Source organism: Cephus cinctus, unplaced genomic scaffold, assembly GCF_000341935.2.
Source record: "Cephus cinctus unplaced genomic scaffold, Ccin1 Ccin1_scaffold0101, whole genome shotgun sequence".
NCBI classification, from domain to species: Eukaryota; Metazoa; Arthropoda; class Insecta; order Hymenoptera; family Cephidae; genus Cephus; species Cephus cinctus.
Window position 1 is genome coordinate 1,891,848 of NW_014332838.1, and position 16,348 is coordinate 1,908,195.

At 34.4% G+C, this 16,348-nt stretch overlaps 3 protein-coding genes and 1 long non-coding RNA gene across 5 annotated transcripts; 3 read left to right on the forward strand and 1 right to left on the reverse strand.

The window, feature by feature from the left end:
• Positions 1–493: 493 nt before the first annotated feature.
• Positions 494–3,276, reverse strand: LOC107274686. The gene is made up of 4 exons (XR_001539514.2): positions 2,633–3,276; positions 1,088–1,236; positions 810–959; positions 494–747 (listed from the first exon to the last, which is right to left on the reverse strand). It is a non-coding gene; the product is annotated as an uncharacterized LOC107274686 (long non-coding RNA).
• Positions 3,277–4,415: 1,139 nt separating this feature from the next.
• Positions 4,416–8,760, forward strand: LOC107274685. Its single transcript, XM_015754069.2, has 3 exons — positions 4,416–4,604; positions 7,260–7,450; positions 7,555–8,760. Exons 1-3 carry the CDS (start codon positions 4,579–4,581, stop codon positions 7,713–7,715), a joined length of 378 nt encoding a protein of 125 aa, XP_015609555.1. The 5' UTR covers positions 4,416–4,578; the 3' UTR covers positions 7,716–8,760.
• A 790-nt stretch (positions 8,761–9,550) lies between these two features.
• LOC107274681 (lysosomal aspartic protease-like) lies at positions 9,551–12,509 on the forward strand. The gene is made up of 10 exons (XM_025092034.1): positions 9,551–9,765; positions 10,057–10,281; positions 10,422–10,524; positions 10,661–10,784; positions 10,950–11,068; positions 11,213–11,415; positions 11,490–11,612; positions 11,719–11,887; positions 11,972–12,064; positions 12,187–12,509. Exons 2-10 carry the CDS (start codon positions 10,205–10,207, stop codon positions 12,337–12,339), a joined length of 1,164 nt encoding a protein of 387 aa, XP_024947802.1. The 5' UTR covers positions 9,551–9,765; positions 10,057–10,204; the 3' UTR covers positions 12,340–12,509.
• A 77-nt stretch (positions 12,510–12,586) lies between these two features.
• On the forward strand, positions 12,587–16,272 carry LOC107274682 (lysosomal aspartic protease). Of its 2 annotated transcripts, XM_015754064.2 has the most exons (9): positions 12,587–12,860; positions 13,468–13,712; positions 13,786–13,904; positions 13,986–14,185; positions 14,298–14,420; positions 14,496–14,643; positions 14,786–14,878; positions 15,239–15,402; positions 15,596–16,272. In XM_015754064.2, the coding sequence occupies exons 1-8, from the start codon at positions 12,799–12,801 to the stop codon at positions 15,398–15,400; spliced, it is 1,152 nt and encodes a 383-aa protein (XP_015609550.1). In that variant the 5' UTR covers positions 12,587–12,798; the 3' UTR covers positions 15,401–15,402; positions 15,596–16,272. The 2 variants fall into 2 exon arrangements, with proteins under 2 accessions (XP_015609550.1, XP_015609549.1); XM_015754063.2 differs by lacking the exon at positions 15,596–16,272 and having other exon boundaries at positions 15,239–15,544.
• Positions 16,273–16,348: the final 76 nt, after the last annotated feature.

The window sequence follows — 16,348 nt, forward strand, 5'->3', positions numbered from 1 at the left end:
CTTGAAAGAAGATCTATCACTTAATTAATTAAGTTTAATCATTATCGATCATTCATTATCCTTGTTTGAGATCATTCTTATTATATAGGTTATAACTATCCTAATGAACATGGATATACGTTATTAACATTTGTCCGTAGTACATGCAAAGATAACCTAACAATGTAGCAAACCTTCATAAAACTTTATAACGTCGTCCCATTTATATATATATATATATATATATATATAAAAGGTAATTCTGGGACACCCTGGATATATACACAAGAATCCCTGATAATTGAGATGATCGACAAGAGTAATTAATTTATAGGAAATATTGAGAAAACATTTGAACCATCTATGTAAATACATTTATATAGTTCCAGTTTATTTTTCTTTAAATAGAATAATGGTTTGTACCTAAATAACAGCATTAATCAATAGATCCATTTGTAAATCGATGGTCCTTGTGTTACGAATAATCAGTAAACCAGTATAAGTAACAGAAGTAGTCATAGCATATAAAGTATTTATTTTTTCATTATCTTTTTAAAAATATATCCACATATGTGTTCCCTTACGTAATAAGCCCGTACGCATGCGTTTACATACATTACACATCTGTACGTTTGAGTTTACCTGTATGATGTACAAATGAGATTTTAACAGTGCGGTTGAAAATTGAACGAAGAATGGATGTTCGGTGCTGAAAGTTCCATCCACTTCAGATGGCATATTTCTTCATCACGTTTACGTGCTTTTTACCTAAAAACAGACGTCCATTTCGAAATGTCGTAACAGAGTAAAAGTACATCCAGCACACTAACCGGATGCCGATAACGTGCTTCGATCGATTTCATTCAATCCGATTGGCATTGCATGCCACTAGTTAATTTACCACGAGAATCGATGGTAAATTCCACAGAAGCAGATACGTAATCCAATGGCAATCCTATTGCGCTTTATTAGGTCAGTGTCTACGGGACGAACATCGAATCTTATTTAAATTTTCGTTATAACGAATAATGAAGTACAGATTCTAGTAGGGAATTTTTGGAATGACAGTTTTTTACTTTCTCATGGGTCTCGTAATGTATATCCTAACCTTAAATACTTCTTGCCACGTGCTTCGCGTACAAAGGTGGTACATCTGCTCTACGTATTTTCACCTGCACGATCAGAGACTGCAGCTGCATGCCTCCAAGGGTTTATCCATCTCGTGATGCTTTTGAATGGTTGCTGGCACGTGGCTAACTGTTGGAGGAGAAAGGAATAATAGTAAAGGAAAAATTACAAGGTCCGTCAGTGCTATTAACTTATATGCGTAGGGAACAAAGTGTGCAATGAGGTCACTTGATTCTTCCTTGCGATTCTCATGAGCTTGAGTTTTGTATTTTAGAAAAATTATTAAACGTACTACCGTGTGGAGTTGCTCGTCAGAATATTCTGGGATTACACGTGAATCACCGTATTTTTTTATTTACACAAACATTTCATTTTCAGGTGAAAAAACGTCTCGGAAATTTTTTCGTACCAGGAGTTAGCGCGTACGTTTCCAAATTTTCCATAGGATCGTAGGCGCGGCCAGACATGACTCAAGTTAAGTTATTTTCGTATATGAGACGATGTAATACTTGAAACAAACTTTATTTAGCGGCAGGACGTTACTTGCGTTTAGTCACTGAAGTTTTGACCCCTCTCCCTTCCAATTCCCTCACCTGACTTTTCTTGTTGATTTTTCCTATACACCCTCGTGCCTAGGATACAGAGAACAGATTCGTGTGTAGCAAAGCGGGGCCATCTGCTTTTATTTGAAATTACAAACTACTTTTATTATATCCTCATATTCTTTTGAAAAAGTATTAAGGTGTTATGAAAAATGTTATATTTTTTAAATTTTAATTTATTTCTCTATCCCATACTTATCTATATTATGGTGATTTCTTAAATTGAAGAAAATTAAAAGCATTGTCATCAACGTCATTAATATTGTATTTTAATAAGATAAGGAGACCTTCGTTAAGTCATTATTATCCCCAACATCGTCATTATACTGTGAGATCGTCTCCTATCCACCGCCCTATTAGCAACCTGACGCAAATAGTTTCCACATCGGTACCGAGCGCTAACGAAAATGTCCGAGTATCCCCGAAAGTAAGTGCAAGAATACGACAGAGAATATTATTGGACGATGAATGCAGGTCACCCGGATAAAAAATTCAAAAGTGGAGCGAGGGTTGCAGATCGGCGGACACGTTTCGAGAATTCGAGGGTTGAATCAAATAATTATGAATGGAATAAACGTGAAAGATAATAAATATCTGGCCGATAAACATCCAGTAAAATAGATAAAATTTGCCCTCCTTCTAACCTCATCTTCCAGTTCAAGTTACACAATTATCAATTATAATAGCAGCGACACGATCCAAGAGTATCGAATGTATTTGGCAATATTGAGATTTATCAAGTTGTATCTCTTGGATAAGAAAGGTTAATATATAATAAATTGACATAATTTAAACATTGTTAGAACCCTAATCGAAGTGTTTCGCATACTGTTATAATCACTAAAATATTTTCTCCTAATATATGTAGAAAATTAAAATATGAATATAAGAAGCTTCTAACGATCGAATTAATTTAACATTACTTTGTATTCCTGGTGGGATGCTCCTGTTTAATGGATGTCTTGGACGTGGGCTAATTGATCATTAGCGGATACTGTTAACGTAAAAGTTTTAGCTCTCAGAAACACGTGGTATTATATCTAGGATAAGTTTGTTACTCTTCCCTCACGATTTGTTGAATATAGCCGTATCGATCTATGACCAACCGTATAGACGCATGCGCCCAGCAAGAGTTCAGAGTCAGGTTCTGTTGGTATTCAAGAACTTCCACGCATGCTCATCTACAAAAATACTTTTTTTACGCTCTTATAACTCTTCGAAATATATATATCTACTATTACACGTTTTTAAGTGAGGGGCAAGAAATGCACAGTGTCTTATCATCCCAGCCTTATTGTTCGTCTACCGGAACAGACCTAACTGTACTCATTAAAGTTACATTCACTTCGTCTCATCTTCCGTGAAATAATGAATTTTGATCATGTGATTGTATACTTAAATCGAAATAGACTTATAAAAGATGCACAGATTTATCGTAATATATCTTTAAATATAGCAATATTCGTAATGTCTACCCTAAGAAAGTACCCTGAAAGTCATATGAACGTTCTGTGAATTTTCCACAAACATTTTCTGCTGTGTGGTTATAGTAAAGAAATATATTATCGAAAATTATAAAAAAAATAATATATGATATTGTTAAAGATCTGACGATACTTATTAATAATTCAATATTTCTTGTAACTTGAATAATATGATGAAAACAACGTTGGTATGCCAATGACTGTTTCTTATAATGCTTGTAGAATTACTTCGCAGCATAACATTTCGGCAAGATGTCCCTGCTTGGACGCTTGGAAAGACGCTGGATATTTATTATTTTAACGCGTGGAAGCATCCTGTAACATGGACGTAAAAGTGGATGGGGCAACACGACGGCGACCTCGTAGCCCCGCGCACCTTTTAATACACGCCGGAAATGAGGGCGTGCGCGAAACTTCTAGAACTTTCCGTGAGACCGTTTCCGTATGGAAGTGTCTTAGCGATTGAGCTTAGTACTCAAGAGGCAAGTGCGTTAACGATCGTTAAATCATATAGCCCAGACTATTAAATGTATGCCCAAAGGACGGTAAATGTCAAAAAGTTCGTTGTTTAAACGATTCGCGGCGAGAACCGGAAATGTACGTTATTTTTACGCGTTCCGTAAGCTGCGCTCCGATTGGCGACGATCTTTTTGGTGAGGGGAAAACAAGGTGGTTGAATTCAAAGCCTCAATAAGAACAGGCCTGAGCATTCAGTGACCAAAACGGTCGATGACTTTCGTGATGCAATATATGACTTACATACTTTATCGTTTCTATTATTATACATCTACTTAGTGTTAAGTTTAATTCAATATAATGTTAGTCATATATACTTTCGATATTCTATAGATAATTATTAAACTTAATTTTAATAATTATATCTACCGTTCGATAGTTCACAAGAAATCAATAGAAACGTTCACTGGCTATCGGCAGTAGAGCTACTACGTGATAACAATAAATATATTCTCTCGTTGTGGTTATAACGTTTTTTATTGATACATAAGGAAACATAAATAAACTTGTATCTAAGTTTCATAGTTCCTATTATAAATTCAAATTGTTTCCTTTGAAAATTATTTATCGTGTTTTTTCATCGCGCTGCTTACAGGCCTGCTGTTTAGTAGGCCCAGATAAGAAATTGATTTTTGCGCCATCTACAAACGAGCGGGAAAGGAAGCCGTTTGAAGGCCGCCGGCCTGCCGGCCGGGCCAAGCCAAGGGACTCAGGCGAATCAGTGAGCGAGTCTCTCTGCCATTTGCGCGTCAGTACGCGGCAGTAGTGTTACCCGGATTCTCAGTGTGGTTAAACGTGTGCAGAGGACGCAACATTTTTAAGTGTATTCTTCAAAAGAGTGTTTCGCATACTTTAATTATCCGATCACCATGGCCGATACCGAAGTCGATACCAAGTGAGTAGTCCTCGTGTGATTATAATTCAATTTAATTAGAGAAAATCGGGCGTTTTCAGTCTCAAAGTAATTGAGGTACGAAGCACGCCAAGCGGGTAGGGTAACGCCGCGTCCTTTTGCATTTTCTTACTTTACTTCAGAAATCATTACGTTTTCACTTATACTTAAGCGCCCACGTGCCCATGTGTTGTTTTTACATGAAAAATTGTTTGTTTTCTGAGATTTTTTTTGTGTTACACGAATAAGTGCCCTAAAGAGGGGGAACCACGCCGCCCCTGCGCGGTATTTTCCATTTGGCCGTTGATATCGTGTACGGTTATTCTTTCTTTTTTTTCAATATAAAATGTTTACCTTCTGATGATCAATTATATAAATTTAGTTTTCGATAATGATGCTGTTAATAATGCTCTAAGAGTTTTAACGATTTTTACGTGACTGTTTCGACGCTTTCTTACTAATGCCGAGGAGGGGAAGAACGCCAATCATGTACGCGCAGCCCTGCTTTACATTTATCTACGTTCTTCCATATTTCTTGAAGGATGGCTTTCGTACGACGAAATATGTGGCCGTGCGGCTTTCTAAAATGGTTTATAGGAAAAATTTTTCATTAAAAACTAGCATTCCTACCTGCCATAACAAAAGTTAAGGCTCATAGAACGCGGGAGAATCCTGCTTACAGTTGATGCATTAACTAAGATATTTTCGAACACGTCACGTTAGTCTTATAACGATAATAAACTACATACAGATTTGCTTCTGTGGTTTTCGTAAAATAAGAGATCGTATCGTTATTTATAAAAGTGTAAAAGAAACCGTTACGTTGTCCTTTCGTTTGGCGCCATTGTTTCATGCCGGTTTTATTCGATACAATCTACACTCGACTTTCCATCTTCTATTGACTCATCCTTCAACCTGAAAACGAGAAGAGTTTAATGTTAGTCATCCCGGCACAATTCGTCTCCTATAGTTTAACACGTACCAGAAGTTTGTCATACTTTTTGCCACGGACTGTACGCGCGTCGTCTCCAAAAGAGAACGGCCGGCATATCGATCTGCTCTCCCTTACCGATTAGAGAGTAGCAAACATAATACTACAATGTATTTACAAGAAAATAAAGGTTCAGTATATCGTCATGAAATGATACAGTAATGAAAGAAAAGCAAATGGTCTTTTATGAGGTTAAATTCACAATAAGTCATTGTATATGATGCTGACTGCTTCAATGTATATTTCGGTCCGTGAGAACCAACGATTTGCCGCGCTGGAAAGGGGATTCATGGTGGGGGAATTCCAGTTCATACCGCCGCCATGGTGTGTCGCCACTGCGGGCGTCCTATCTCTATTTCTCTCTTTTATATTCGCGTTATTCTCGAGCTCTGTGTACCCACCTGTACGTAGCGTACGTGTATTCTTTGTGGAATAGCCCGGCTCTCTTAGGGAAATCCAGCAGGTCTACGCCGGTTATATCGTTATATGCATTCTCGACGAAGAGCAAAGATTATATCTTTCGTTTACCATTTAAAATATACTGGATCTCTGTATGCCACCTAGTATAAACTTTACCTCGCATTGTCGATTACAATATCTAAGATTTAAGAATAATTAGGTACAAGGCAGCATTCTTGGTACATTTTTCGGAGAATATTTTTGATACTATGTAAAAATAGCGTCGACATATTTAAAACGTTTTCTGTGTCCAGGGACGTATCTAATAATGTTGGTATCGATTATCTTCCTGGTAGTATAACCGAAGGGTTCTCTGAATCTACATCATAGCTATTTTACTTGGTCAATGGTTTATTTAGGCCGTAGACATTTTTTTTTATTGCGTTTTGCTTTTTTATTACCCATTTTATCATTGCACGGATATTATTTATCTCTGTGAGAATTACAGCACTTCTACTATTTTTATAACGTTTAACCGCAATATCCGTTCGGTTCACTATTTTACACAACAAAAGGTTTTAAAAAAATAAGTTCCCTACCACAATCTATGTAGTTAAGAGAAATGTATTGAAAAGGCTAATTTAATATAGAACTCAGGTCGTAAAGGGTCTCTTCTTCCGACTTGCGCGGTTACACTTGGCTTCGGGTGTCGAAACAGAGACCTGCTGTTCTTAGAATTCAGTTCTAGTATCAACCGTTTTGGTTGCTCAGCAGTCGACACACGGTTCTCCGTCCGGTAAATTTCCGTCCGCCATCCTTTTCTTGGAGGCGCGCGCGGAACTGACGTCTTTGTTGCACGTGCCGCCGCTGAATATTGCTGTCTAGCCGAATGATTCGTTTCGTTACTCAGTATGTTACAATTTTAATTATACGTAAAATGCAAGCGGAGCTAGCTTTAAATTATTATTTCTCGTAATTAGGATAATTACCTATGAGTCATTTAATATTTGCGAAAACTTTAGAATATAGTTTATTTGATCTATGCCGCTGTTACTACTCTAAAACTTACTAGATTAACATATATGAATTCGTGGAATGCCACTAATGCGTTATTATATTTCCCATGTATCTGGATTGTTTCAAGTGATTTATCTGAACTAGGAAATACTTAATTGAAATTTTATAATAACATTGTTATACAATCATATACTTGATGATTTAAGTATACCTTCATTAATTAAACTAACGTTTTTTTTTTTCATTACCAGGGAAACCAAGATCGCTGCTTCTCCCGAGAAGAAAGTAGTCGAGGAGGAGAAGAAAGTCGTAGAGGAGGTCGACGAGGACTCCAAGGCATCGGAGAATGGAGATGCAAAGGAAGCCAAAGAGAATGGCTCCAGCGAAGAGAAAGAATCCGACGAAAAGGAGGCAGAATCCACCGAAAACGGTGACTCCACAGGTATATACGGAATACTGTATCCATCACAGAATTCCTTTTATATAAGTAATAAAAAATATATATTTTACTGGGCCAAACTCTATAACGATGTACGCATATTTCAGATGCCCCTGCTGATGCCTGTTGCATAAAGAGGAAATCAACGGCAGGAGCTGATGCGGCTGACGGTGCACCTGCAGATGGTGCAAGTCCGGAAAAGAAAGCGAAACTTGAGGAGAAACCTGCTGAAGCTGAGAGCAACGGTGATGCCGAAGCCGCGGCCTAATACTTTTCCATCTTCGCTATTCTTCATAAAGTCCCAATCTTTTAAATGCAGTTTTACCATCTGAGCGTAAAAGCAGAACACAACATAATCAACTGTGTGCGCCGTCAGTAAGAACGAGTGTCGATGGCAAAACTCTGATATTGTTTACTATTGCGTTTTTCGTGTTGAGAGTGAGCGTGTGTATGTTCGTTACAACTCGCGTGTGACAGCCTCTAGCGAGGGTGCTACTCTATCATTAACATTGCACCTGCGTACAATAGCGTCATCATAAAAACTAATTCGCTCCTTCCCATCCCCGTATCGCATAACGACAAATACCTACGGGTTACACAATACTTATGTAGAGATAAATTAACGAGGTGTAATAGTGACGGACACACAAAGAAATGGTAGAATTACAGAAACGGAGATACACGTGACACACAACACACACATAAACACCTACCTACTGTTATATCTTTAAATTAAGGTTAATACGAGTAATATTAGAAATATGGTATTTGTAACTCGGAGAGGCGGAGGAACCAAAAGCGGCGTACTGATTACTGCCTAGGAAAATAGAAGTAACTTTTTTTATTTCCTTGGGAGACCTGCAGGCGCCACTGTACAACTCCTCTGAGGTACGGATATATTTGACGATAGATGATTTCAACACGATATCAGAGACAAAAGAGAACTTATTTTTCTGAGGTAAAATACATTCCTGCGACACGATTTGGCCATACCAGGTGACCTACTCACTATGACAACTGTTTAAGGCATACTCTTCTATTTATACGACGTTGACCCTGTGAGTATTGTTTCGCCGATATGATTATATGTGTATGTACAATGTTCGTGTAAGATCTGGTTTTCTTAAATAATCCTTTTTATTAATATTATCAAATGCCAATGCAAGTAAAAAAATAAGTACCGTTGCGAGGTTTTGGAAACCAGTCGTTTGATTTTTACTGAGGAATCAGACGATATGTGTATTTGTCCAACGAAATTTGTACGACAACAGTTATATGAAAACTTCAAATATATCTGGGCCAAAAATACTTAATTCGATGGTTTTTAATTTGTCGTTTTAATATCGTAGATTATTTCGTTTGGTGAAATCTATCGGGACAGGCTAAAAAGCGGGTGCAATGTGCAGCTTTCATGGTATCCATCAAAAGCAATCTCAGTATTTTGATTTTTATGATTAAAATAGTTTACTTCTATTTTGTTTTGGTGACATATCTTTTTATTATTTCTATCACCAAGGTGCGAGGGTTGCATTTACATTCAGTACAATATCAAAACAAAAAAGGAAGAGATGCGTACCTAACGTCGATGGTACGGCACAGATAACTTTAAAGAGTAGAATATATATGTGTGAGATAGAAATGTTTATTCAAATTGAGAAAGTAGTTTAGTTGAAATAATTTTGTCATCGTCATCTTATGAAGGATTTGACCCAAAATTTGACGGTATCCTGTGACTAATAAAATTGCACCAAATACTGCCATTTTTCTTGATCGTGTATACATTCAAAATTCTCCAATACCCTTGTACAATTTCGTTCATCGACGAATTAGCACAAGGATATATCGTACAAAATTAATGGGGTCTCTAACAGTAGAATGAAACGATTACGCAATATAAAGGCGTTTAGGAAGTAAATATTATTTACCTATTAACAAAGGATGTACATGTACAGGATAATATATATTTGTGTACTTCAATGTGTTCGCTACTTCAAACAAAATAAAACTGATTCTGTAGTACGGCAATAAAACTTGCACGCCTTAACTAAAAACATTTCATGAAGCATTGTACTATTATTATTTATTCATTTAAATATTATTATCATTCGTGATATGTAATGACTCATGCGATAAAGCAGTTATACACATCCTGTATATCATGCAATGAGGGGAATCCCCTGTATTCCTGCTTAAACTAATGACGCGTTTTTATCATTCGTTACTGTGTTCGATGAAGTATTAACAATGTTTAACAAATTATTTGAATCAGCAGTAAATTGTAAAAATTTTCTATATGTACAACTTAAGATTTAATTATGGTAATTAAGACTTGTCAGATATAAATATCAAATGATATGTACATCCTGTTAAGGTCAGAAGAAACGTGTTGGCAAAACTGTACGTTAAATCTCTAATGCCATTAACATTGTTTATCCCTTTAACTCGGTTTAACTGTGTTATTAGCCAATCAGATTTTTATATTTTGAAGAAAAACGGAGTTTATGTATCGAATTTCGTTGCCATTCGAATGGCCATTTTGAGTCAGTGAAATCTTTTGTTGAACATTCATTCTCTGCAGGCGGATTTATATACGCATATTGTCTGAACAGGGTGAATCATATAGCCGTGGAAGCGCTTGGCGAGTGGTTCTTCAAATCTTTAAATGATTATCGTATTTATTAGTACGATTCATTGAACAAGTGAAGATAAAGTTTACGAATTTACAACTATATTGTGGTATTAGGATCACTGTTAAAAATGATTCTGAACACGAATATTATTTTCTGTTGTGCATTTATACTGCAAAGTCTGTTATACGTATCAGCAAATATCCAGTAAGTGTGTTCTTCTTATGATTCCTCATTGTTTTCATTTTTTGTAATTGATAAATATTGTAAATTTGTGAAATATTAATGTAGGAGATATAGTCTCAATTATTGTTCAATTATATAATTATTACGTAATTTCCTTTAAGCTTTAATATTTATAAGGGTGGCCCTAAGTCTGTCAGCCAAGGAAAACCGAAACCGCCTAATCCCTGGAAAAATGATACCATTGTGTTGACTAAATTTATGGATGTAAGTTGTTATTATACTTTCTATATTATATTAAAAGTTTTTAGTTATTATGAAAATGTGACAAGAGTGCACAAATATGTATGCAATTGAATAATGTAACAGCTATGTATAAATTAGTATGCATATTATATTGCAGTTTGAATATTATGGTACCATAAGAATAGGGCAACCAGCAAAGGAATTTAAAATGACTTTTGATACATCATGGGCTGACTCTTGGGTACCATCTGCACGATGTGGAATTTTAGAAATATCTTGTCGTAAGCATAATATTAATTATTGATGTAAATTGTAGAATGACTGAATAAGTGGTCTTTTGTTGTATCTTTTTTTGGTACAACTTGTAGTTAGAATATTATATTTTTAATGTCAGACCTCATTTTTCAATTTTTAGAATATATCAAAATTAAACTTTATGATTTCAGAACTTCATACAAGATATGACAGTTCAAAATCTTCTACATATCAAGAACAAGGATCTCCATTTGAAATAACAAATGCTAATTTTTCTCTCAAGGGTTTTACCTCTATGGATAACTTTCATGTACGTTAAGTAAAAATTTTGTTATCTTATAATCAATGTAAGGTAATAACTAATGAGTCGCAGCTTGTTTTGATCTTTATCATCACTCATTTATGTTTGTCATTACTGTTATTTCATAATTTAAGAAGCGTGTTATATTTTTAGCTTCCACATGTAGCAGTACTCAATCAAACTTTTGTGGAAATGACTCACATGTCGTGGAGGCCATTCTCATTTTATAAAGCTGATGGTATTATTGGATTAGGATTTATAGCACAAAGTCAGATTTCTGGATCCATACCGTTTCTTTATAATATGGTGAAACAAAAGGTCATACCATCACCATTATTTACAATTTATATGAATCGGTAATTAAAAAATTGTAATTTGCATTGAGTGCCAGTAATATTTACAAAATTTCATAGAAACATATTTGCCACAGAGATGAAACAACAAGTAAAGCAGGACGTCTTATATTGGGCTCTACTGAACGCAAACATGTTAAAGGCGATCTCACTACAATTCGCATCATTGACAAAACTCGCTGGGCCATCAAAATTGATACGTAAATATAATTTAATTTTTTTTATCATTACTTTCTTTTACTTAATTATGACAATGAATTATAATAGTTGATCTTTAAGAAATTAGTGTTACCAATTCAATTTTAGATTCATCGTCAACTCTACAGCAAAGAATCATGTGTTTTGCACAAATACCTGTAATGCCACCATAGATTCAAGTAGTCATAGTATTATTGGGCCAGCATCAGACATACGAAGAATAAATGACTTAATAGGAGCTAAAGAATTTTCTTTCCAGGGATATACAGTATACACGGTAGTATAATTTATAACGAGTAATGCGTAATCAAAGTATAACATAATGAATCTATACACTGTTATAATAAGTTTATGGTTTCAGGTGGATTGCAGAACATATGCAAAGCTTCCACATCTGGAATTTCAAATTAATGAAGTATGGTTCGAAATAAGTTCTAAATATTATATCGAACATGTGAGTCTATTTTTTTAATTATTAATTCGTTATATGATAATTGGAAAAAGAATGAAACACGTTTTTTGCTGTTAAATATTATGCCCATCGATAGTTTTAAAATAAACAATTTTATCTTTCAGTACAATTATCACAGTATTGACCTATGCTTGTCACCATTTGTACCAGGAGGCAATACTCTCGAATGGAGTTTGGGTGGAGCATTTCTTATGGAATTTTATACAGAATACGATATTAATGGAGGAGTAATCAGAATAGGCAAAACATTATTTTAAGAGCAGATATAGAATCTGTATAAGAAAAACTGCTTTCACAATTCATAATTTTAAATATTTTTACATTGTAATACCAGATATTTGGTTAAAATATTTTGTATACATAAATACGCCGTATATGGTAATAACATGTTTATAAAATAAAGGAAGAGCAACCTCAGCAAAATCAATTGAGAAAGAAATTCAACTAATAAATTGATTGTCCAAGAAATATCTGTTCAATTTTCGTGTTAGCTGGTGCTAGCCAATGACAGTACGAATCACTCAGAAGTAGTCACGTGAACGCGGCAATGATTCAACAAAACCGTCTATCCACTTCTTGAATGCGAGACTTCCCAGTAGAAGAGGACCAAAGAGCACAGTTAGGATCAGTTTCAATCGGCTCAAAAGACCTTAATTTTCGGGGCAGTATTTAATTAGAAAAAAACGAAATATTCCTTCAAGGATAATTATCGAGCGATGATGCGTATCGTCGTTTGGACGGCCTTGGTCGTGGCCTTAACTAATGCCGAATTGTTGAGGTAAGAGAGATTTTATTTTGGCAGCAATTAATTCTGTTACTTTATCTAATTCTTTTTTTTTATTTAGTTATTTATTAATATCGAATAGTAAACCATTTATTTGTTTCTTGAATGCTGAAACACATCACTTACATATGTGCGGTTTGGTGTATGTTTTTTTTTATTCCTGAGTATTTTTAAAACGTCCTTTGTATAGTTGCAACGCATTTATTCTCTTACTATCTGTCAGTGATAACAGGAAGCTGACATTTGCCGGTTGCTGGCAGAATTACGCCCATACAGATAGATTGTCTTATACACTGATTGCTATAAATCTCTGCATAAATGGATCTCAATTTTTAATTCAAAGATAACGTTTAATGGTCCTGCTTGATGTGACTGGTTGCAAACAATTGTTTTTGTTTGTTTATATTATACATTGCTTATCCTCTTAGTTGTAATACTACAATAAATTACTACAATTATGAGTCATTGATTAAGGTTAAAGTGTATTACCTTGAAATAAATTTAATTATATTTTATTATTACATGCTTCATTACAAGTTGCTCATTAAAATATAGAGTGAATTAATGTATATTAATGAAAGTTTATTGCTTGTCTTTCAAGAACTCCATTGTATAAGATACAAACCGTTCGAAGGAAGTTGCAAGAAGTTGATACTGAAGTTCAACAGGTCAAGCTTCGATATGGCGGCCCTAATCCAGAACCTTTATCAAACTATTTGGATGCTCAATATTATGGTGTCATTACCATTGGCTCTCCTCCACAAACATTCAAAGTAGTTTTTGACACTGGTTCATCAAATCTTTGGGTGCCATCCAAGAAGTGCCATGTTACCAATATTGCGTGTTGTAAGTTCTTAAAATATTGCTGACGATAATAAATAGTAAAATAGTCTTTTCAATGACAATGCTTTATTTTCAGTGCTTCATAATAAATACAACAGTAAAAAATCATCTACGTACCAACCAAATGGTACTGCCTTTGATATTCATTATGGATCTGGTAGCTTGTCTGGTTTTCTTTCTACAGATACTGTGACTGTAAGACGTTTTATCAGAGAAAATTTCTGCTTTGCTCATACTTATCTATATATTGTTTTAACTTATATGGAATTATTTTAGCTTGCTGGAGTTGATATTGTAAATCAAACGTTTGCTGAAGCAATAAGTGAACCTGGTTTGGCATTTGTAGCAGCAAAGTTTGATGGGATTTTGGGCATGGCATATGCTAGAATTTCAGTGGATGGTGTAACACCAGTTTTCTACAATATGATTAAACAAGGTCTGATCTCCCATCCCATTTTCAGTTTCTACCTAAACAGGTAAGATATAATGTCTTAAGTACAACTTCCCTATACACACTGTGTCAACTTTTTTCTCCCAAATTGCACAAATTTGTTAATTAGAGAATTAACTACTATAATTTATCTGCAGGGATCCATCAGCAGAAATAGGTGGAGAGATGATTTTGGGTGGATCGGATCCTGATCATTATAGTGGAGATTTCACATACGTTTCAGTTGATCGCAGAGCTTACTGGCAATTTAAAATGGACAAGTAATTTATTTGCTTTTCATATTAACATGCAAGTAAATATATTAAAGACGAAAATAACTTCATATTTTTACAAAGGATTCAGATTGGCGAAAAACTATTCTGTAAAAATGGTTGTGAGGCTATCGCTGATACTGGCACTTCCTTGATTGCGGGACCTGTTGAAGAAATTGAAGCTTTAAATAAAAAAATCGGTGCTACTCCAATCGTAGCAGGCGAGGCAATGGTAATGCAAATTTATCTAAGCAATTTAATTCCACATGCTTATCGAATTTGACTGAAGATGTTAGTGCTGTTTGCTAATTTATACATAGTTTTTTATTTCTTATGTCAAACTACTAATAATGATAAGATACTATTTTCTACAGGTTGATTGTAATTCTATTTCAAATTTGCCGAATATTGACTTCATTTTTGGTGGAAACAATTTTACCTTGTCCGGTGAAGATTACGTTTTAAAGGTGAGTTATCTTTTTACCACTGTATAAAGTAGAAATGCTTACTAAGATGAAATACCATTTATTATTTTGGATTCATTAACTTCAACATCTTTTTGCAATTATATTTATCAGTTATCCTTATCCTGTCTTTTCTCTTATTTATTACGCGTTTGAGGTCATTGCAAGTGATAATCACAGAGTAGTTTTGTTTTTGTCAAGCGTTGAATGTGAAACTTTGTAATTGTATGTTGTAAAATATGATGTAAGAATACTTAAGGAATACAATGCATAGATGGATAGTATAAATATATATTGACAGCACAGTATGTTTAAGGTACATGCTTTATATGAAGAGAGATAATTTTTATTAATTTTTCATAGATTAAGCAATTTGGCAAAACAATTTGCTTGAGCGGATTCATGGGTATTGATATTCCACCACCAAATGGACCGCTATGGATCTTGGGAGATGTATTCATTGGTCGCTTTTACACTGAATTTGACATAGGAAATAATCGTGTAGGATTCGCTGTTGCTAAATAAGTGTAAGTGAAACTTCCTCAATAAGGGATATTCTTGTACTCTTGTATTCGTTATGAGATTTTATCAATCCTAATAGTAATTAAGCGCTCCATTTTTTTGTTTTACTTATGAGTTAAATAAATAAATTTGAAATATTCAACAATATGTTGAGTTTACCCATTAAACAGTTATAATTTAAATCAGTTTTTTTTACAGAGTTTACCATAATCAAAAAGTGTTGCTTCTTTCTGAATGCATATTATGTCTGCGTGACTAATACATGTATATTTATGAACAAAAAGAAGTAAAAGACCATAGAGTTATAATGAATAATATAAGTATATTTTCTGAATAATGGAAAGGCGTAACTAGACCTTTGTGATAGAAATTGGATTGCAAGGAAAACATTGGATATAGTGTTCGTATTTACTGTTTTGTTCATTGCAATCGTATATTGAAAAAATATTGAAATAATTCAATACTGAAAATGTCAAATATTTGTATTTGTTAAATACATCAAATATAATTACTGTAAACTGCCTTCTACTGTTTAATACATGTTGCAATCTGAATACACTGGATTTATTGAATGTATTGGATGTAATCAAAACTATCTAACAATCTTTGCCACTATTGCAATTCTTAATTCCTTATCCTTTAGGTTGAAAGTATATAGTTATCTATTGGTGGTACCACTTGCCTAAAAAATCTTGTCCTAACAGAATAAATGAATAGTATCTATTCTTTTTTAAACGCATTATCTATTAAAAGATTGGTATGCCGATTTATGAGAATTAATTGTATATAACTATGTAATTAAACATATTCTGTGCTTGTGCGATTGGTAAGTTTGTCCTCTGTACTTCCATTAAATTATATTATGTTAGTGTTAACCCCTTGGTTTACGATTTATTTTCCAATAGCGCGCGCCTTATGACATGCAAATACATGTGTAAAATACAACTTGTT